At 37.6% G+C, this 22,833-nt stretch overlaps 1 protein-coding gene and 1 long non-coding RNA gene across 2 annotated transcripts in view; one reads left to right on the top strand and one right to left on the bottom strand.

The window, feature by feature from the left end:
• The window catches only part of LOC125128052 (uncharacterized), a 361,128-nt gene that overhangs the window by 89,594 nt on the left and 248,701 nt on the right, over positions 1-22,833 (top strand). The window contains exon 2 of the long non-coding RNA XR_007135124.1: positions 1,088-1,194. This is a non-coding gene — a long non-coding RNA (uncharacterized LOC125128052). The remainder of the gene's footprint in view (positions 1-1,087; positions 1,195-22,833) is intronic.
• The window catches only part of EFEMP1 (EGF containing fibulin extracellular matrix protein 1), a 63,975-nt gene continuing 56,754 nt past the window's right edge, over positions 15,613-22,833 (bottom strand). Inside the window, exons 9-11 of the mRNA XM_047782042.1 lie at positions 21,793-21,916; positions 21,513-21,708; positions 15,613-16,244 (exon numbers count right to left, since the gene is read on the bottom strand). Of these exons, the coding sequence (XP_047637998.1) occupies positions 16,083-16,244; positions 21,513-21,708; positions 21,793-21,916 (482 nt within the window). The 3' untranslated portion in view covers positions 15,613-16,082. The remainder of the gene's footprint in view (positions 16,245-21,512; positions 21,709-21,792; positions 21,917-22,833) is intronic.

Genomic DNA, 22,833 nt, shown 5'->3' with positions numbered 1-22,833 from the left:
TCTGATTAGACCCCTAGCCTGGGAACCTCCACATGCCGTGGGTGTGGCCCTAGAAAAGACAAAAAAAAAAAAAAGTTGGAAAACTGATTGTGGAGGGATTTGAATGACCCAGATAACAAAGGAGTTAGAGGAGTTCAGGAAAGTTCTTATAAAACTGCTTCTTTTTCTGCAGTTTAATCCTATCTACCTCCAGAATGTGGGTCTCCATAAACCCAAAGAACTAGAAATTTCCTTTTGAAAGACACTCAGTTTTACACTAAAGTAGATTATTGGTTGTTGACATTCTTTTTTGTGGAGATTATATGAAGACATATTAAAGGAAAGTCCAGTCTGCGTGCGTTTCCGAGATTTCTTTTACTCAGTCTTTGCTTAGCTTTCATGAGGTGCAAAGAATCTGTGGCCTAATTGGCCAGCTGGTTATTGGCTCATGCTGTAAAGTAAATATTGTGTATCTGTAAGAGGAAAGTCAGAATGTGTAATCTAGCTGCCTAGTCATGCCTGCCCCAGTGCTGTTGAAAACTTTGACCAAGGGCAATAAAACTGTCATGATCTAGGGCCCAAGCTTGCTTCCATACCAAATACCTCATTATCGAAGCTATTGAGAAGATAACGGGGCATGCATTTGTTTTGCTGGGATCCCTTATTTGCTACAGAAGCATCTGGCAGAGTTAAATAGCTTTGTGTTACATAATTTTTCATTTCTTGATTTTTATTTATCCTCTAGTTTGATTTATTTGACGTCAAAACTTAACCCACTGTCCTTCAAGCACACTCATAGGATATAACGTGTATCTTGAAATCAGTAAAGTGACTTCAAAATGGAATCTTCGGTTTGGCCCTTGGACCTTTAAAAAGACAAAACACAAATTCTGTGGTGTCATCGAACCGATGTTTGATTTTTACCCTCCTCCAAGGTGATCATGGGCTGCTATGAGACTTCCTCATTGCCATTTTGGGACATTCATGGCATCACTTATTTTCTCTTTTCTTTGCATAATTTCATCTCAGAGTATTTAAAGCATCTCTTGGGAAAAGGATGAGAATTGCTGCTGAAGGGGCTGTTTTGCTTTGTTTTGTTTTTGAACAGGAGGAAGTAAATTCTATGTACTGGAGCCCCATGGTTACTTTTGGAATGGTCTGCTAGATTTGACCAGCGTTGGAAAGTGTGTACTTGATGATGGGTGAACAGTTAAGGTAAAGTGGCTGGGTGTGTTTGTAGCTCTCTGTACAGCTAATTGCATGAGCTTTCACTCAACAGAAAAAAACATGCCAAATCTTTTTTTTTTTTTTTTTAGTCTTTTTGCTATTTCTTGGGCCGCTCCCTCGGCATATGGAGATTCCCAGGCTAGGGGTCAAATCGGAGCTGTAGCCACCGGCCTACGCCAGAGCCACAGCAACTCGGGATCCGAGCCGCGTCTGCAACCTACACCACAGCTCACGGCAACGCCGGATCGTTAACCCACTGAGCAAGGGCAGGGACCAAACCCTCAACCTCATGGTTCCTAGTCGGATTCATTAACCACTGCGCCATGATGGGAACTCCATTTTTTTTCAAATCTTGATAAATTAAAAAAAAATACTGAGCATGTTAGGTTGCAACTGGTATTCAGCAGCTCTACATAAATCTCTAAGAAGCGAACAAAGGAGTATTTACACTTTTATTCATTATTCCATTTTGCACAATTCTTTTTATGCTTCCATAAAAACATTTACTTCACTGTAAAGGTTTTCTTATATCTTAGGCTTAATGTCCTTCAGAGGTTTGGTTTAAAGATGATACATTTCAGTGATCCAAAGAAAAATCATAAAAGGGTTGTTTGTTGTATTTTCAGTTTTAATTGGAAATCTTAATTGCTTAATGCCTTACTTATTCCATTTAGACACTTCCTAAATCCAGGCTAACTTGCATGGCTGATTTAGCCATTTCTAGTATAAATTTTTCATTTCCTCCCTATTTATCTTGGCTGGAGATGAAGAAGGGTCATCTTTAGACTTTATGTTGTGTTGTTAGGAATGCTGAGAAGACTTCCTTATTTTCCAAATTAATGCTCATAAATATTTTGTATTAGTAATATTCCTTTAATAGGCGCCAAAGCCCTTAGTGTAGTTTACTCACTCATGGTGTCTATTAGCCTCATCCCTGGTAGACAGGATTTTTGGTTTATTGACATGTTTTGGATTTTTTTTTTTTTTTTTTTTTTTTTTTGCTGCACCTGTGGCATGCAGAAGTTCCCGAGCCAGGGATTGTATCTGAGCCACAGCAGTGACAATGGTGAATCCTTAGCCACTAGGCCATCAGAGTTAGCAGCCTGACATGTTTTTTGAAAGAAGCACAGAAAATATCCATGGCAATGTAGAATTAGCCACTGACCAGTAATAAGGTTGTTAGGACTGTGAGCTTTGGTGTCAAACTGACTTGGGTTACAGACCTGGCTCCACCACTTTCTTTCTTTTTTTTTGGGGGGGGGGGTTATTTTATTTTTATTACTCAATGAATTTATTACATTTGTAGTACACCACTTTCTACTGATGTGCCTTGGGCAGTTTCTTCTCCAAGACACAGTCTCTTCATTTTTCCAATGGGCTAGAAAAGCCTGTGTCATAAAATGAGACAATATCTGTAAAGCACATAACGTTTTTAGCACAGCATAAGGCCATAGTCTACGGTGCTCAGGAAATGTTATCGTCTTTACTATTTAAATATCTAGGCATTAAAAAACGCCATTCTTGGAAAAGGGCAACACAGATTTGCTAACACTGAGCTAGGATGTTTGTTTGTTAAGATATTTGCAGGCATTCCTTAGATTTTTACCTCTATTGTGAGAGATTAACCTGAATTCCTGGTACCTGAATCCTTGCTCCTGATCCTCACTTAACTGTTCTGAATCCAAACTGCTCCTTTAGCTTTAGCCTCTTAGATCACTTGTTTAACATCTGGACCTTTTACTCTGCTGTTGTGTAGCCAAAGTTTGGCCTGTCCCCTGATTCTCTCATACCAGTAGGTTTTGCTTTGTTATCCCACCTCCTCTACTGAGGTCTGATTCTCTGGCCTGAGTTTTGTTTTTTGGCTTTGCCTTACTAGGTTAGCTCTGATGGTCCTGTCCCATGGACTGCATGTAGTTCACCAAGTTGTTAAATTAGTCCCCATTAATGAGACTGGTGGGCTCTTATTACTATTGAACAAGAAGATTCATATGGAAGATTCTGGTAACCCCCTCCCAAATTTTAGATTGAAAACTTCAGCTTTAATTTAATATCCATTTTTGCTTAGGAAGCTTTAATATGGCTTGGCTATTATTACCCATCATATTCCTAAGACTACTATGGCTTCTTGAGCTTGCTATTAATTTTTTAAAAAGAACTTTTAATCTGATATGAAACTCATTGTAAAAAAAAAAAGATAAATTACAGATACTGGAAAGTACAGTGAGGAGAATATAATGTTCTTTTAATCCTATCCCAGGAATAACTACATTTGACATTTGGTGTAATTTTTTCTCTGTGTGAATATATTTATGTAATTGAGATAGTATATTTTGCATTTTCTTTTTCTTTCTTTCATTCTTTTTTTGTCTTTGTCTTTTTAGGGCCACATCCAGGGCATATGGAGATTCCTAGGCTAGGGCTCCAATGGGAGCATTAGCTGCTGGCCTACGCCAGAGGCAAAGCAATGCTGGATCCAAGCTGGCCAAGTCTGCAACCTATATCACAGCTCTTGGCAATGCCAGATCCTTAACCCCCTGAGCAAGGCCAAGGATTGAACCCATGTCCTCATGGATACTAGTTGGTTTTATTAACCACTGAGCCTTGATGGGAACTCCCTAACACTGTATTATAAACATTCACCATTTCATAATAATCTCTTTTTAAATATTTAATTGCTGCATAACATTCCAGTATGTAGATTATAGACGTGCTATAGTTTTAACTAAGCCATTCTCCCATTATTATACACTTAAACTGTTTTTGTTCATTTGATTATTAGAAATACTAACTGTATCTGTGCACATTTTTCTTATAAATTCAAAACCCAGTACTAATACCCTTTTTTTAAGTGTAAAAAAATAGTTTTATTTCTTTCTTCCATGCTTGGACAAGGAGTAAAAAACTAGAATGAGACAACTGTCAACACTTATATATATCCATTAAATTAATAAACAGGCATTGGAAAAGTAATTTGCTCTTATTAAAAATGAATATATGGAAATGTGGAATTAAGTAAGGGTCCTACTTACCCTTAAACACAAGAAATATGTTAAAGAGAAGAGATGTAGAGAAAACAAGTGAAACTAAAAATAAATCTGGGAGTTAGAAAACCATCCTTTGCTCCAGTGGAACACTTCCATTGCCATACTAAAGAATGTACAGTTGACCTTTGAACAAGAAAGGTTTGAACTGTAGGGGTCCATTTATATACAATTTTTTTTTTTTAGTAGTAAATACTACAGTACCACATAATCCACAATTGCTTGAATCCATGGATGTGGAATCTCAGATATGAAGTATAAGGAGGGCCAAATTATCTTTGACTGGGCAGAGGATTGGCACCCCCAACCCCTGTGCCATTCAATGATCAACTGTACTCATTTTCTAGTTTATCCATTGAGGCAGAGACTACTAGCTAGTGATGAAACCCCTTTGCTCTTCTGAATACATAGCTAGACTCTATTTTCCAGCCTTCTTCACAAGTGTGGCCAAAGGAATGCAAGCAGTGATGTAAGCCACTTCCTGGCCTGCCCTATAAAAAGTTCTCATGTTCTCTCACACCACTGATTCACCTCTTGATGTAGATGAGTGCAGTAACCTTAGAAGTCATCAGTTGCAAGAAGTAGAGCCTCCAAATGGAAGAAGCTTGGTTCCTGAATCTCTGCCTGGAAATGACTGTCTGCATATTGGGTTACCAGAAACCTAGGTTCACCTCCACCATCATGTCCTGCTCCCTCACTATCCAAATCCAACCTGCCACTAAGTCCTGGGTTTTGTCTCCTATATGTATTGAATCTCTTCATTTCTCTTTATGCTCTCCACCAACACTTTTGCCCAAGTTAGCCTATCATCTTTTCCCAAGTTAGCCTATCATCTGCTGGTATAGTCTTCTAACCTGTGTCTATTCTCACCCCCTTCTAGTCTATCTCAAGGTAAAAGGGAGGTCTTTTCCAAGTGCAAATATGATGACATTACATACCTGCTTCAAATATTTAAATAGCTTTCCATTGCTCTAAGAATAAAGACACAAATTCTTCAGTGGTACCCTCGGTAGCTTTCTCCCCCATCAAGCTACTCTTGCATTCTCAGCTTCACCTACACTGGTATTTCAGTCCCTTGGACTCCATCCCATGAAATTCTCTTTCCCTCCAAAGGACCTTTGCATAAATGTAGATCCTCTTCTGAATGTTCTTCCCTCCCTTTTTAAGTCAATTACCTCTACTCTTCTTCAATAGCTCGGTTCTAGAGACAGTTTTCAAGGGATGCCTGGGTGGGTCATTTGATTTCCTATTCTAGGCTCTTGTAGCACTGCTTGCCTTTTTGGCTGGCATCTGTCATAATTGCAATTTTATGTTTGTGGGATTGTTAATGTATTTCTCCCAATAAATTAAGATTTTTAAAAGCAGGAAGTGTTTAAACAACCATCATATCCATGCTTGTGGAAAGAATGAAATAAGGAGAGAAAGAAAGAAAGAAAGAAAGAAAGAGAGAAAAAGAAAAGTTAGGGAAACAAAAAACCCGAGGGATGGAGTGAGATTTTTCACCATAGGGTTAAGTGTTAGGAGTCAGTATCTTGGTTAAGTGTTAGGAACTTAACCAAGTTTTAGAAGGTTACTGGACCTGTCCCTTGTTGTGTTTTACTTCCTTGCCTTTGGGGCTAAATTCCCCTCTGCTGGAATACCTTTCAGATCAGCCCAGGGGTGCTTTCTCTGACTTCCCCCAGCCAGGGTTAACTGTTCTCAGCTGTGCTCCCCTTAGGCCACATTAAAGCTCTAGAGAAAATGGATCTTGTTTCCAATCCTAGTTCTGCCCCTGCGTGATAACCTGAAAAGAGTTATTGAATCTGCTTCTTCACCAGTAAAATGGAGCTGAAAATTTCCTTCTTCACTGGGCGTTCCCATAGTGACTCAATGGAAATGAATCTGACTGGCATCCATGAGGACGCACGTTCTATCCCTGGCCTTGCTCAATAGGTTAAGGATCCTGCATTGCTGTGGCTGTGGTATTAGGCCGGTTGCTGCAGCTCTGATTTGACCCCTAGTCTGGGAACCTCCATATGCCAAGGGTGTGGACCTAAAATGACCAAAAAAAAAAAAAAAATTTCCTTCTTCATTGGATGAATGTGAGGAGTGAGATAATGTACTAAACATACCTTCTAAATATAAGTACACAACTAATCGTGACTATTTTTTTTTTAAATTGAAGTTAAATTTTTGTGTTTAGGAGTTCCTGCTATAGCTCAGTGGGTTAAGGACCCACACTGTTTCTGTGAGGATGCAGGTTTGATCCCTGGCCTTGCTCACTGGGTCAAGGATCCCATGTTGCTGTGGCTGTGACATATATGTCTCAGCTGCAGCTCTGATTCAACCCCTAGCCAGGTATGTCCATATGCCGCAGGTGCGACTAATATAAGTGTTTCATTTTCTAACCATATTGTAAGTTCTTTGAGGCTAGGGACTATGTCATATTTATCTTTGCTCCCTTAGTACTTAGCACAGTGCCCAGTGCATAGAGGATGATCAATGAATAATTATTAAAGCAAATTACACTAGAATATAAGGCAGGATCTCAGACCTGGGATGAAATCAGGGTTTAGATAGCTTCAGATTGATCTCTTTGAGGTCTTTACCATCTTATTAATGGCTAATCAACAGATCCTAGAAGGAAATAAAGGCAGATAATCATTGCTAAGAGAAGTAGATGGAACAGAATGTTAAATCACTACAAGAACACATCTAATAAGGCCAGAGGTGGAAATATGATTTGCAATTTTTGAGCTTGAGTCAGAAATTAGTAACTCTTAAATACACATAACTCCTATTAACAAGATTAAATGATATCTATAGGCTGGGGTGGTAAGATTGAAATAAAAGGTGATATCCTGTACCTTTTTTCTACTGCCTATTCAAATAGTCTAAGGCTCAGATTAAATGTCCTTGTCTATTATGCCCATAAGCCCCATATATGCTAGACACTACTGCTACTTTGTGTGCAGTCAGGAATGTTTCTAGGTTTTGAACAAAGCTTATACACATTTAGAAGTTCACTTTAAGGGAACAACTACAAAATTATAAATGTAAAATTAGATACAAAAGTAAATTCTTATTTAGAATGACAAAAGAAATCTCAGTAAATCACAAATTTTAAAAGCTGACACTAAATGTCACAAATCTAGGGAAATCAGCTGCCAGGCTCTCCTTTGCAATACTTTTTCCCCTATGTTTTTGGCTGCATACTCCTTGATTGCCTATGGCCACAATTTTGTAGTATCATTTCTTACAGAGAGAATAGAAAGATAACTCAATCTTTCTTCTATAATGAGAAAAAATTTTAAACTGATAGTTTATAAAATGCATTCTTTGGTTTCACAAACCATTTTGGCAACATGATACAAATTTTAAGAATTGTCAAATTTGACAAACCTCTATCAAGTGTCTATTGTGTAAGATATGTACAACTATATGGAGTTCCTGTCATGGCTCAGTGGTTAACAAACCCAGTTAGGATCCATGAGGATTTGGGTTTGATCCCTGGCCTTGCTCAGTGGGTTAAGGATCTGAGGTTGCTGTGAGCTGTGCTGTAGGTCGCAGATGCTGCTCAGATCCTGAGTTGCTGTGGCTGAGGCATAGGCTGCCAGCTACAGCTCCAATTGGACCCCTAGCCCGGGAACCTCCACATGCCACAGGTGTGGCCCTAAAAAGCAAAAAAAAAAAAAGAAAAAAAAGGTATGTACAACTATAGACCATTCCAAGTTTTCTTGTGCAAGGACTAATGTTCAACACCCTTTGAAATGGCCACACTCACTAACTAGTGAGTTGTCGATGTCCTTTTTGTAGTGGTTAAAATGATCAATGTCCTGTTTTCTTTACTGATATTAGTGTTGCATATCAGAGTAGCAGGACATTTAAATTCTCAGCATGGTCTCATGATTCAGTCCTTTTCATTATTATTATTATTTATTTTTTTTTAGGGCTGCACCTGCAGCATATGGAAGTTCCCAGGCTAGGGTTGAATTGGAGCTGTAGCTGCCAGCCTACACCACAGCCACAGCAACGCAGGATCCAAGCTGCATCTGTGACCTACACCACAGCTCACAGCCACTCTGGATCCTTAACCCACTGGGCAAGGCCAGGGATTGAACGTGTGTCCTCATGGATCCTAGTCTGGTTCCCTACTGATAAGCCACCGGAGGAACTCCCCCCCCCTTCATTAATTTGATCAACCTGAGAGTCTATCCTTACTTCTATTTGAAATTTATTTCTCCTCAATGAATTACAGTTTTTAGTATTAGCTGGAACAGATTTTTTTGGTTATAATTCACTTTTCATTGTAAGAATAATTTCTAGTGAGTTCTTATAGAAATATATGAAAATTATTTTCATGATATGGTGCATTTATAATTGTATATGCTACATAATTAAATATATTCTTGAGTAGGCGTTGAATAAAAATCAAATCCTCTGCTTTTCATTTTACCCCTCTGGTGACTGGGAGAATTTTTCATAGGAAGGACTGGTGCAAGGGAAAAGCCTTGAAGCTTTAGCTTCACTAGCTTTCTTGAAAATTCATTGCTGAAGGGCAACTTTTTTTTTTTCTTTTGGCTGTATCTGTGGCATGTGGAAATTCCTGCGCCAGGGATCAAACTCATGCATTAGTTGCAACCTGTGCCACAGCTACAGCAACACGGAATTCTTAACTCACTGCTCCTCAGGGGAACTTCCAAAGGGCAACCAATTTTATACAATACTCTGTAGTTGGACTTGTGCTCTGGAATCAGATAGGTTCATGGTGTTAATTATATGATACCTCTTTACATGATATCTTATGTGTCTTTGCATCAAATGGACATGTTTGGTGCCTGATTTGCTGAGTGATGCACAGAGGAGAAAGAAACTAGAGTTTTCTCTAGAGAAAGGAAGAGAGAGAAAAAAGATGGAGAACCAACAGAAAAAGGTTAAGGAAAGGCTCATGTGGTATGATGCCATCATGCCAGTTACATGTGCTTTTGTTGTCATACTCCAATCAGTGTAGACAGTGACATCCACCGAGCATCCCCTCAGCAGCACAAGCTTACTGGAGGTTGTAGTAGAAGTTTCTTGCTCACTGACAACATCCCATATCAAGCCTCTGTCTCTCTTCCCCTCTGCCTGAGGGCCTTCCTCAGTGCCCAGAAGCTCACCCACCTGAAGGTGGTTATAATGGGTGTGGCATGAGTGCCCCTGGGGGCAATCCTCACCACAGGAATACAAGTTGGTAGTTAAATGGACCAGTCTAGCTGACTTCTGGTGGGATGCTTTTAAGGTAAGTTCCATACTGTTTCTCAGAGAATCACCAGAGAAACTAAGCACTAGCTTGCCCGTGGAAGTGACCTACTCATTAACTCACTCTTTTTTGGCAGCTCTCCCTTTCTTGACTAACTTTCCCTAGTGTCTCACTTATGCTTCCTAAGTTAACCTCTCAAACTACCCACACTCAGTTCTACGACAGAGTCTTCTTTGGGGGCCACATAAACCAAGACACCTGGTATAAGTCATGTGCAAGTAATTTACCACTTAAACATAATCTAAATATTACGATACAAAAACATGGAATGTAGTTTTTAAAAGAAATAAGTAAACAATTTGGAGATACACAAACAACAAAATTATTTATTTGTGTTATGTGCATCTGTTTAAAAAAATGCTGAGATTCTGATGAAACTAATTTAGTTTCTATGGGAAGATAAAAAAGAACTGAATTATTACATTCAGGTCTTTAAAATTCTCCTGGTTTATATTCCAACTCTGGCTTATTAAAGGGGTCTGTGCTCCGTTAACATACACATGTGCTTACAATATAAACAGATTAACTAGACATCTGTGTTGACTACGTATAAATGGCAGTTAACTTTTTGCCTTGTTTCTGTTCAATGATCTTGATACTTCAGTCTGCTGGCCAGATGAAACAAGATTGTTTTTTTGGTACCAGATGTGTCACAGTTTGCATTTGTATTGTGCAGGTGCTCCCCCCAGCTGGGAAGATGGATACTTGCCATCTTTGTGAGATGATGACTCAGAATAGAAATATAAATGTGTTAAAAATAATTCGATATATTAATGGAGGGCTTTGTCCCTTGTGGGCTTCTTATGTATAACATATGGGGAGACCGGAAGCTGTTCTTTATTTTTAAAGTGTTCGAAAGTTAGAAGTATACATGGTTATTCAAAACAAAAGCAACTTCTTGTAGTCATGGAAACAAGGTTCAACGATAAACTCGTATTTGTGAACCTTCCCCCCAAATAATAATCCCAGTGGGCTGTGTTCAGGTGATCTTAAGGGCACTGAATAATCTTTCTATTTCCATCATTTGGAATCACTAAAACATCTCCCTGGTAGAGGCAGAGTCGTAGAGATGACTCCATTTTTTTTTTTTTTTTTAGATAAAAAGAGCTGATTTCCACCCTTCAACATTTATATTTTTAAAATCACAATGTAAAAAAAATCTACTTTTTTGGGTCATTTTCTTAAACATGGTGAAAGAACCAAAAGCCCTATTGAGAGCTGAGTTGCTAATAAAATGTGGTATCTTATTTTAGTCTCCAAAGCAAGAATCCTTTAGATGATGATGTTCATTGTTTGCTCCTTCACTAATCTCTTAATGAATATTAACCAGTGTCAGAAATGGTAGTAATCTTTCACTAACCCCTTGCCTTCTACTAATCTTATGGAATGAAGGACTCATTAGGCCTTTGGTCTAGCATCTGAGTGAGAAGATTGTTGGCTCCATTCTATCTTTACTGACTTTCTCAAAGTTCCCCCATGCAGAGAGCTCTGCTTGTATCTTCAGTAACAGGCTTTTTTTGTTTTTGTTTTTGAAATTACTATTGGAAATAGTAATGTCTACATGATTAGCTCTTGAGTTTCAATTTCTAGATTTCAGGAGTATTTTGTGTAATACAATTACATCTGTCTCTCCGGAGTTTTAAAAGAGAACAAATGAGCTAAAGTTTAACAGAGTAGATTGGGATCAGGCTGGTATCTGTGCTATTTCAATGTGACTACATGTAACAGCAGTAGTGACAACTGGTCATGGCAACCAGCAAGACTGGTCCACAATTTGGGGTGGGCACTGTAGAAAGAAGCTTGGAAGGAAAGGGATTACTTGTTGGAATTGAAAGTTAGGCATATGGCCTAATCTAAGTCATAAGACCTGCATTCTAGGCATAGGGCTCTTGCTGAACAAACTGTGACTTTGAGCAAGTCTTAATAACATGGTTTTACCAGGTGGGATCTAAGTTTAGAATCCTATTATTATTAAAAAGAAGTATCTGTAATGGGAGATTTTGTGTTTAGAGGGGATGGAGATTGCAAGCTGTCAAAAAATCTATTTAAGAGGGAAATTTTGGCAGCTGAAGGGAAGTCATTTTCTGTTTGGGAAGTCTTAACAACCAAGAGGCCTTTCTCAACCACTGTCAGAAAATAACTCTGTACAGTCAGAGAGTATGAAAGTCTCAGGATCCAGGTATGGGCATTGGAATGGTGAAGTGATGGAGAAATGTCTAGTTCAGTTCTCGTTATTGAGACTCACTGAATAAGAACATATGACTTTCTCTGGAAGCATATTTGGAAGTGTGGGAACCCATGGCTGGATTTTTTTCACTGGTGAAAGATGGTAAAAATGACTTTCAGTTTGACATGAAACATTATATTTCAGTGAGAATCAGTAGTAAGGAGCAAAACATGCATGACTTAAGAGTGAATAGTAGGAGTTCCTGTTGTGGCATAGTGGAAACGAATCCGACTAGGAACCATAAGTTTGCAGGTTCAATCCCTGGCCTTGCTCAGTGGGTTAAGGATCTGGAGTTGCTGTGAGCTGTGGTGGAGGTTGCCGATGTGGCTCAGATCTGGCATTGTTGTGGCTGTGGTATAGACTGGCAGCTGTAGCTCCAATTAGACCCCTAGCCTGGGAACCTCCATATGCCGCGGGAATGGCCCAAGAAAAGGCAAAAAGACCAAAAAAATTATTAAAAAAAAGAAAAATTATTTTGAATTGTAATTTTAAGAATTTATAGTTAAATCGGGTTAATTTCTCAAGTCCTTGTGCCCAATAATGAACCCTCAGTTTGAAGACTTGTTTTTCACATAAGAGCTATTACTTTTGTTTCTTCACCAATGTCCAGTGCTTCCCAACAGCTGTTGCACACAAATAATACTCAAATGCTTTAAAAAGTTTGGCAAATGGGGCCACCTTTTCTCTCAGTGCACCTCTGGCATCAGGAATAAGTTACAGTTTTTAAAGCTGGAAAAACACCTTGTTTCAATATCCCAGTTTTATGGATGAAGAAATCAAGGTCTAAAGAAGCTAAGTTCCACAACTAGTTAATTTAGAACTGAGACTAGAACTCTGGTTTCTCTATGCTCCATCATGCTTTTAGTTGTTGGAAGAGATTACCATAGAAGTTGCTCAATAAATGTTTGCTGCTGAATAATAATGACTGATGATGAATTATTTTCATGATTCCCATCTATGGGAGCCGGTTTAAATCAGTGATTCTCATGGAAGATGGGTGGAGGAAGTCATGTGTAGTTTGAAAACAAAGCAGGGCTTTGTCTTAATGCTTTGGTTTGTGTTTAGTGATGATATTTTCTTTATTTTGAATTTGAAATTACATTTAAAGAGAGCATGACATTTTTATGTTTACTGAGGAAGGTTGAACCTATAAAGGAACTAATGTGTTAGCTTTTCAAAGTTTTTTTTTACAGGATTTTTGATTCATGAATGAAAGATAATGTTTCATTTGCTGTTCTTTTTAGTTAAAAATGAAAGTAAAAATGGGTTATGTAGGCTGGAAAATTAGTGGATGAAGAGTCTGGACATCTGTTTCCTTTTTGATACTCCAGATAAAAAGAAATTGCAGGTGGAAAAAAAAAAACCTATCAACTATAGTCAATCAACTGATGAATGGATAAACAAGTATGGTATACCTACATAATGGAATATTATTCAATCACAAAAGGGAATGAAGTACTGATAACACACTATAACATGGCGTTATAAACTTTGAAGACATTACACTAAGTGAAAAAAGCCAGACACAAAAGGCCACTTCTTGTATGGTTCTAGTTGTATAAAATGGCCAAAATAGGCAAATTCACAGAGACAAAAAAGTAGATTAGTGGTAACTCCCACCAGAGCTTGTGGGAGGGAGGAAAAAGGAGTATCTACTAATGGGTTCGATTTACTTTTGAGTGATGAAAATGCTATGGAACTAGATAGTGGTGATACTTGCACTGTAATATACTAGATGCCACTGAGTTGTACACTTAAAATGGTGAATTTTATGTATTTACAATTGAAAAAAGAAAAGGAATTATATCAGTGACACTTTAGTTTATCAACCCTTTCCATGTCTGTGATTTGTGAATAGTACTAGGCTTTGACATGAAAGAAAAACCTTCTTACTTGCAATTAATGGCTTTTGTAGGTCCCCAAAATATTAATAAAATATATTATTATTTTATCATAGATTACATTTAAATTATAGACATATAAATTTTAATGTTATTTATATATTTGATATATAAAATATATTATAAAATTACATATGATCCATATATAATCTATTTATTTTAATATAGGGATTATGTATAGTTCTATAATAATCTATCTATATATATATGTTTGGAGGTGGGGGTGGAGGATCAGGATTTATGCATAAATATTTCAGAGAGATTCCTGTTTCTTCTACAATTCTCTGTGAAGGCATAGATAAGACCCTGGCTCCTTGTTTAAATCTGAAAAATCTGTTGGAGGGAGGTCTTAGGCATTTTTTTTTTTTACTCTTACCATTCCTTGTTCTGACTTGAGAACTGTGTCTACATGTATAAAAATCACTAGATGATTAAGAATGGAGAAGTTTAGATCAAACATTAATTTACCTGGACTGTTAGTAATCAAGTCATGTGGACAGTGTCACAAGTGCATATGCAATATTCCTGCTGTGTTGTGGCTGGTTGTTTACTTTGCTTCCTTGTCTGGCCCTTGTTTATACCTTTTCTCATCGCTATTTCTATGCCCTGTATATTCTTTAAAAGCCCATCCCTTGCCCCATTCGTACGAGAAGTTTGTGTTTTGTTTCTTGGTCTCTTGGTGAACTTTTTTTTTTTTTTTGAAAAAGTACTACATATTTTATCAATCTTTGAGGAACATTTGTTTCAGTGGCAAGGTTAGCTTGTTCATATGTGCTTTTCAACTGGATATAAGAGAAAACTAACTGCATATATTTTTGTGGAACGATTTTAACAGTCTTTTTGTTTCCTCAACGCCTATATTATTTATTTTAAAAGAATCAAATAGTTGTTTTTGCTTTATCAGCTATAACTAATTTTTTCCCAGACAGTTATATTGACTGTTATTGGCTACACTAAAAAAAAACCTCCAAAGATTGAGTGATCCTCTAAAACAATATTTATTTTTATTTAAAAATATAATACATCAAAGTAAAGTAGTTACATTTTAAACAAATAAGAAGACATAAAACTTTTTCATAGAATTAGGAAGGAGGGTAATTCGATTTAGTTCACTGTCACTCCGGATGTCAGGAATAAGAACCAACACCATTTCCTTCCTCTGTGAGCATCAAATATAAAGATGAGAAATATTGGTAATAAGAGAATTTTTAGGGTTTTAATTTTATTTAGAAATCAAAACTTCCTCAGAAAAATAACTTTGTTTTTATTTTGCTTCACATCTTACGGAAGTCCCGAATTCAGAAATGTCACTACATTTATTGAAAGTTATGGACTGAATGTTTCTGTCCTCCCCAAATTCATATATTGGAACCCTAACTCCCATTGTGATGGTATTAGAAACTGAGGCTTTGGGGAAGTAATTTGATCAGGTGGGTGGAACCCTCTTGGATGGGATTAATGCTCTTATAAAAGGGACCCAGAGAGCTCTTTTGCTCTATTTCTACCATGTGAGGATATGAATCTGCAACCCAAAAGGGAGCTTTCATCAAAACCTGACCATACTGTCACCTTGATCTTGGATTTCTAGCTTCCACACTGTGAAAAATAAATTTCTGTTGTTTATAAGCCATCCAGCCTGTAACATTTTGTTATAGCAATGGGAACTGACTGATGCACTGAGTTTGCTTCTTCAGGACAGCTCTAAAGTTGTTTAGAAAGAATTTGTTTTCTCATCTCCACCCTGTAGATTTCTCAATATAATGATTTTCTAGGGGATACCTTATTCATTTGGGGAATTTTGATTTTTTTTTTTACATTCATAACAAAAATTTCTGACAAAATTGAAAATATCTTATAGAAACCAGTATATTATTCAGTAATGATGTATTACTATGTAACAAACAACCACATTTAGACTGATCATGAAAATAAAAGCCAACACAAGTATGGTGTATCTTCATTTTCTAAGGAAATATATCTTTATTGACTTTTTCCATTTTCTTACAAAGCAGTTAAAAAACTCATTCTTGAACTTGCGTGCTGTTCAATGTTATGATGGCTGCCTCCTTGTGAGACTGTCACTGGAGCTGTAGGTAAGTTTCCTTAAGCACCACAGAAGATAATTATTGCTTGGTCCCACTTTTACAGAAAAGAATCCAAGTTTCATTGTATAGAGTATGCTTAGCTCTCTTGAAGAAGACCAGTTTAGTGGATTAATGTCTAATTTACATACATTAATAAAGACAAACTTTGAATTTTTACAGATTAAATGCCCACTTTATACCATGGTGTAATTGTTTGAATTACTGGTGAGTGTACAGTATATAGATGTAGATGTACTAGATATATCTATAAATAAAATAGTGCTTTAAGATAATAATATTCTTTGGCTGATTTAAATGCCTCTAGTGGACTCTTTAAAAAGTCTAAAATGAAAATGGCCCCACTATTATTGTCAATCTTAACACTGAGCTAGTGCGGAAGGTTCCTATACTGTTGACTGTCAGCATCTCCAGGTCCACTATATATTCTCTTGGTCCTGATAACGACTTCACCAGCACAAGCATTGCACTTACAGGACTTGTTTGCTAAAATAAAAGAAAAAAAGGGAGGGAGAGAATAATTCTTCTTGTATTGGAGTTTCTATGTTTTGTGAGCATACTTCCTATAAGAGTTAGGGGAAGAACTTTGAGGGTAGGATAAAAGTCACCACTTATTCCTGTCTTGGTGTCCGTCCTTCTTTGATCTTATCCCCTTGTCCACATATTGCTGTTAACTCCAGTTACAGGGGCCTGCTTTTTTTTTTTTTTTTTTTGATTCTGATTATACTGCTTACTGCTCCATCACCTTACTTTCCTTTGAGTTTTATTTTCATGTATCTGTTTATTTATCTATTTTTTTGTCTTTTTAGGGCCACACCCAAGGCATAGGAGGTTCCCAGGCTAGGGGGTCCAATCAGAGCTGTTACACCACAACCACAGCAATGCTGGATCTGAGCCGTGTCTGCGACCTACACCACAGCTCACAGCAACACCAGATCCTTAACCCACTTGGGCAAGGCCATGGATCGAATCCATATCTTTGTGGTTGCTAGTCAGGTTTGTTAACTGCTGAGCCATGATGGAAATTCCAAGGGGCCTGCTTTTTTGACAGTTGTTTGTTTTCTATTTCTCTCTGTTAATATTTCTCTTTACTTTTAATGAGTAGTTCCAACTTTTATAGAGACTGGAGTTTCAAGTGAGAATTTGATAATCTATGAACTGATAAACAAAGCTGTCATATTTTACTTCTCAATATTGTGAATCTGTTTATTTTCTAGTAGGTGAAGAGACATATACATAGTTACTTTCAATAGAATGTGGCAAATGCTAAAATATATGGGCATATGCAGCATATGTAAGGAGATACATAGACGTGTATACACACAGGGAAAAAGAGGAGGGACCCTGGAGCATTGTGGACAGGCTTTCGAATTCCTGAGGAGAGTCACCCAGAATAAGTGGAAGTTTTGTGAAGAAGTATATTCAGGAGAACTGGATGTAGTTTCATTTTGATGAACAACATGATGGAGGCTGGAGAGGGCAGGGAAATGAGTTTGGACAGGCAGGCAGACAGATGTGTGACTCTGAATGCCAAGACAAGGGCAAGGATAGAAACAGTGGATTAGAATTTAGCTGTTCCTTCAATTGATTGACATTAAACCGAGGAAGAGAATGTATATGTGATAAGACTGTTTTGGTATCATATTTGTCAATAGGTGATTTCCTACTTTTACATTATCTTTACCTTTACCAGTGAGCTTTCTCATTTGTAATTTTCTTGTTTCTTTTTTTTTTTTTTTGGTCTTTTTGCCTTTTTTTCTAGGGCCGCTCTGGCGGCACATGGAGGTTCCTAGGCTAGGGGTCCAATAGGGGTCCAGTCGGAGCTGCAGCCACCGGTCTACACCAGAGCCACAACAAGGCGGGATCCGAGCCGCATCTGCAACCTACATCACAGCTCACGGCAACGCCAGATCCTCAACCCACTGAGCAAGGCCAGGGACTGAACCCGCAACCTCATGGTTCCTAGTCGGACTCGTCAACCACTGCGCCACAAAGAGAACTCCTGTAATTTTCTTGTTTCTAATTGTGGCCTTTTCTTTTCTGCCTAGAAAAGTTCTTTTAATAATTGTTGTAAAGTAGGTTTGGAGGTGCTGCATTCTTTTAGCTTTTGCTTGCCTAAAAAGCTTTTGATCTCTCCATCAGATCTGAATGAGAGCCTTCTGGGTAGAGCATTCTGGTTCTAGGTTCCTCCCCTTCATCACCTTAAATATATCTTGTCAACTCCCTTCTAGTTTGCAGAATTTCTGCTAAAAATCAGTTGTTATCCTTATGGGGGTTCCCTTGTATGTTATTTGTTGCTTTTCCCTTGTGGCTTTTAATATTTTTTCTTTGTATTTAATTTTTGTCAGGTTGATTAGTATGCATTTTTCTGTGTTCCTTCCTCCTTGAGTTTACCCTGTATGGGATTCTCTGTGCTTCCTCAACTTGAGTGAGTGTTTTCTTTCCCATATTAGGGAAGGTTTTGGCCTCAGTCTCTCCAAATATTTTCTCTGGCCCTCTCTCTCGCTCTCTCTCCATCCAGTTTCTTGGTTAGAACATGATGTAAGATAATATGAGAAAAAGAATGTGTGTGTATACATATGCATCATGGATCTGTTTATATTCTAGTAGGTTAAGAGACGTATACATAGTTACTTTCAATAGCATGTGGCAAATGTGCCAATTTCTGCTGTACAGCAAAGTGACCCAGTCATCTATCTATCTATCTGTCTGTCTGTCTGTCTGTCTGTCTGTCTGTCTATCTATCTATCCTTCTTTTCTTATATTATCTTCCAGCATGGTCTATCCCAAGAGATTGGATATAGTTCCCTGTGTTATACAGCAGGACCTCACTGCTTATCCATTCTAAATGTAATAGTTTGTATCTACTAACCCTAAATTCCCAGTCCATCCTACTCCCTCCCTCAGGTATCTTTTTAACATGAAAATCTGTTAAAATCTGTTAAAAATCTGTTACTTGGAATGGTCTGTCAGGCATTGTGTGATGTAGGCCCTGCTCATCTCTCCAGGCTTCTCTCAAGCTATTCTGCTTGTAGCACTTAGTGTTCCAGATCAACTTATCTGCTTTTTATTCCTTCCATTTGCTATTCTCTAAGTGCCAGTCTTCAGCTTAAGTCTACTTCTTCTAGGAAGCTCCTGACCATTTCTGTCTTGGTTAGGGGTTGATTTGCTTTGTATTCATGAGGAGTTTGCAACATTCAGTTGTGACACTCAGCATCTTCTGAACACTTGTTCAGTGTCTTGACTATAAGCTCCACTGGGGCAGGGACTGGCTTGGTTTTATTCACTTCTATGTCTCTAGCATGGTGCTTGTCTCTTATAGGTAACAGTGATAACCTTGAAAGTATTTATTGAATTAATTCATTTATTTAAAAATATTTTTGAGCACCTGCAGTGTACCAGGTACCATTCATTCTATGTACTCTGCATAGAGGAGTGAACGGACAGGTAATGTCTCTGCTCTCATTACATACCCTAGTAGGTGACACAGATGAATAAATACTATGCAAGATGGTGATAACAGATATGAAGAAAAGTAAGGCTCTGTAAGGGAGGATAGATACTGGTTTGTGTGGGTGGAGAATGGAATTCTACCTACAGTTTCATGTACCACTTCTTTATAGTATGTCTCCTTTTCTAGGGAAGAAGATTTTCTCAGTAGTCTCCCAAAAGGAGGATAAATACAATCGTCTATCCTAGAGATCCTTTCAAGGATAAGGTCCAGTCTCATGACAATTCAAGAAACATTCTTTGACTATTCAAGCCAACATTAATTCTTTGATGTCCTGGGCCATGGGATTAAACGCAAACCTGTCCCCTTCTTTCTTCATAGATATTAACTAAGTCACAAAGTAATATTTAAAGGTCTTTGAAATAAAGAACTGTGTACTACATGCACCTAGCATGGAGCTGAGCATATAGGTGCCTAATTAAGGCCTGCTGATTGAATCTTATTATTTAAATATACTCTGCACAAGTGGAATTTCAGTGGAGAAATTTTATAGGATTTGATCCAACTTTTTGAATTATGTGATAAGGAATGGTCTTGAAATGTCTTTTTATTTTAAATGCTTTTTTTGGTTTGTTTCAAATAGTATTATTCAATTCTGGGATTATCAAATTGGTAATGTTATTCCAAAATAAGGATTTTACTTGAGAAAAACACTATATTTGAAACTATCAAGTGAACAAATGCACTAATATGAATCATAAAACTTTTAAAGTGCTACATTTATTACAAAAACTATGCAGGAACTTTGCCTAACTGTTTGTTGATGCTGCTAAGAAATTTTATTTTCTAAAATCATGGCTAAGAGTTCAAAATAGAAAATTGTTTTTAAAGAAAAATTTGAGATGAACCTATTTTAGTGCCATGGGTTACAAATAATTTATTAGTTTGGGCTAAAATTTAAATTATTACTATCTGAACTGTATGAAATTCATTTAGAGTAAACATCTTAGAAATATCTAGTATACAAATTTAAGAATCAAATATTAAAGAAGTCTATTTTTAGTTATTAGAAAAAAGAGTAGTAATAGATTGTGTTTTGGGTTGGGTTTTTCTCTTCAGAAGTTGGTCATGAGAAATTAATCATTTCTAATTTACTGGCAAAGAAACAGAGTCACATAATTCTGGAGCTGGAAGGGAACTTAATATATCAAAGAACAGGATAAACGTGTAAACATTAAAAATCTGTAAACTTTACCACAAGAATGAATTTCCCAATTTACTTTTCATATTCTCAAAATGAAATATTGACCTTAAAATTTGATTAAAAATGAAGAGTGCCCAAAGGAGTTTTGAGAAAATTGTAACTGGATGAATAACATCCTTAGTGTGAAACAGTTACCGTAACCCTGCAAACTGCTTGGTGGGGTGCCATCATTTTCACATGAAGTGGTGAGCCGTATTTAAAATGTGTCAGAATTTTAACCTAAAATGAACTTGCTAAGATTTTGCAGGGGGTACTGGAAAGCTGAGGCACTGGGGTCAGGGAGATCTGCTGGGAAGCCCTTGCAGGGGTTAGAAAGGTGCTAAGAGCCAGTTAAAGGAAGAGAAGCAGAGACATGAGGAAGCAAAAATAACCTGGGCGATACTGTGAAAAGAGAAATGGCAGAATTCAGAGAAAGTTTTCATAATAGGCAATGAAAGAAAGGGAGAACATAAAAGTCACCTCACATTACCTGCCTGAAAATTTTTAAGAATGCTACAACTATTAACATATGGTCTGGGGGTGGAGGCTTCGGGGCCACTTCTCAGATGCTTCTAGGTCTTAGTTTTGGTGCAAATGTAAATAATCTTGGGAGTGTAAAAATAAGAAATTCAGAGCTTTTGAAAAGCTCTCCTGAAAGTGTTTTTCCAAGTGTTTAAATAACTGTCACTGATATGTCTGATCTATTTGGTGTGTGTATGTGTGCGTGAATGTGTATGTGTGTGTGAGTAGACTTGTGTTTTGATGGTCACACACAATTCCAAAGGACTCTGCAGCTGTTATCTGAGTGACTTTAAGAGATTCTACTTTATTTCCCTAAGTCTCACTTTTCTTTTCTGTGAAATACAGGGATAGTTATTAATATCTATCAGACCAAGTATTATCAATAAGATTAAATGAGATAATGCACACAGGAAGCCCTTACACAATGCCTGCACATAAAAACTCTTTAAATATTAGCTTTCTTTCCAGGTGAATTACTTCCAAACAACAACAAACTTGAACCTTTCTCAACAGTTAAGGCTACCCTCAGGATACTTACTCTTAGGTAGAACTCTCCATTTTCATTTCCAGATTTAATCCGAAAAGTATTGATAGTGTTGGCATAAATGGTTGTGGCCTGTATCTGGAAGATGTCTGATGGCACAGACCTATCAGATCGGATGCTCATGTATTTGTAGACTATGGATTGGGGAAGTTCTCGGCACATTGCATTTGAGACTGGGCAAACGCACCGGCTGCAGAGACAAATAAAAGTATTCACTAGTTAGGCTTGGTAAAACCAGAATATTCTCAGTTTCACAAATTCTGATTTTTCTTACTTCTCTGATGTTAGTACGTAGGGATCTTGACAAGGATTTCGTGGGTAACAACGGAAGCCGCCGTGATAATTCCAACACATTTCATCTTCCCGACATTCATTTGTGGTCTCACACTCATTTATATCTGTAGAGTCATAGAGTGGAAGAGTTTATTGATCTAAGTAAATTGCAAAAGTTGCAGATTCCAGTTTGCCAGAAAGGAGGTATGTGAGAATGTGGACTGTGTTTAATTTGCTTTTAAACACAAGACTGGGTGGGACCTGGAGTTCTGCATTTAATTCAAGACAGATGTAGGGGAGCCATTCTAGACAGATTAATATGTGTCATTTCATGGTATTTTATCGAGTACCTATTGTTCATCTGTTGAATTCAAAGCCAAATGCTAGCCATTGACTTTGCTTAAGTAAGAGTGAAAGATACCACTGCTTGCCCTATGGGGGATTAGGGAAGGCTGAAGGAAGGAGAAGGCATCTTAACTAAGTCTTGAAAAGGGTGGTGGTTAGATGAAATTTTTATGATTGGGGTGCAAAGGGCTTTGAGAAAGCAGCAAACAAAAACTATGGAGATGGAAGTTTATCTTCAGGCTAAGGAGTTTGGGAGAGAGAGAAAGGCTTGAATGTGGTTATAGTAAGCTGTAGCTTGCTGGTGGATAGTAGGTGCTCGGAGTGATTACACTGTCTAGAGGAAGCTGTTCACAGCATGAGGAGTGAAGCTATGAAGTGTTCCACCATGTAGAATGTAGCTATTTAAAGACCATGGGGGAGAAAAGGAATTAAGAAAGGGACTGTCAATGGTGAGGGGCAACCCAGGAAAATGCAGTGCAAGGAGGTCAGAGTGGAAAGGAGTCCCAGGAAGGAGGGTTGTAGAAAGGTCAGGCTGGATGAAGACTGACTTTAGATTTCAGAATTAAGAGCTCCCAGATGACATATGAGATTCAACAACAATGCAAATTATATTAATATCTACATCCCTATGTATGTCTGTCTCCCTTTACTTTTAAATAATTATTTAGATATTCTCCAATATAAGCCTTTTCTGAAT

This window comes from Phacochoerus africanus, chromosome 5 (assembly GCF_016906955.1).
Source record: "Phacochoerus africanus isolate WHEZ1 chromosome 5, ROS_Pafr_v1, whole genome shotgun sequence".
Lineage (NCBI taxonomy): Eukaryota > Metazoa > Chordata > Mammalia > Artiodactyla > Suidae > Phacochoerus > Phacochoerus africanus.
The sequence above is the reverse complement of the archived record's forward strand: the minus strand, read 5'-3'. Positions and strand labels throughout refer to the sequence as shown.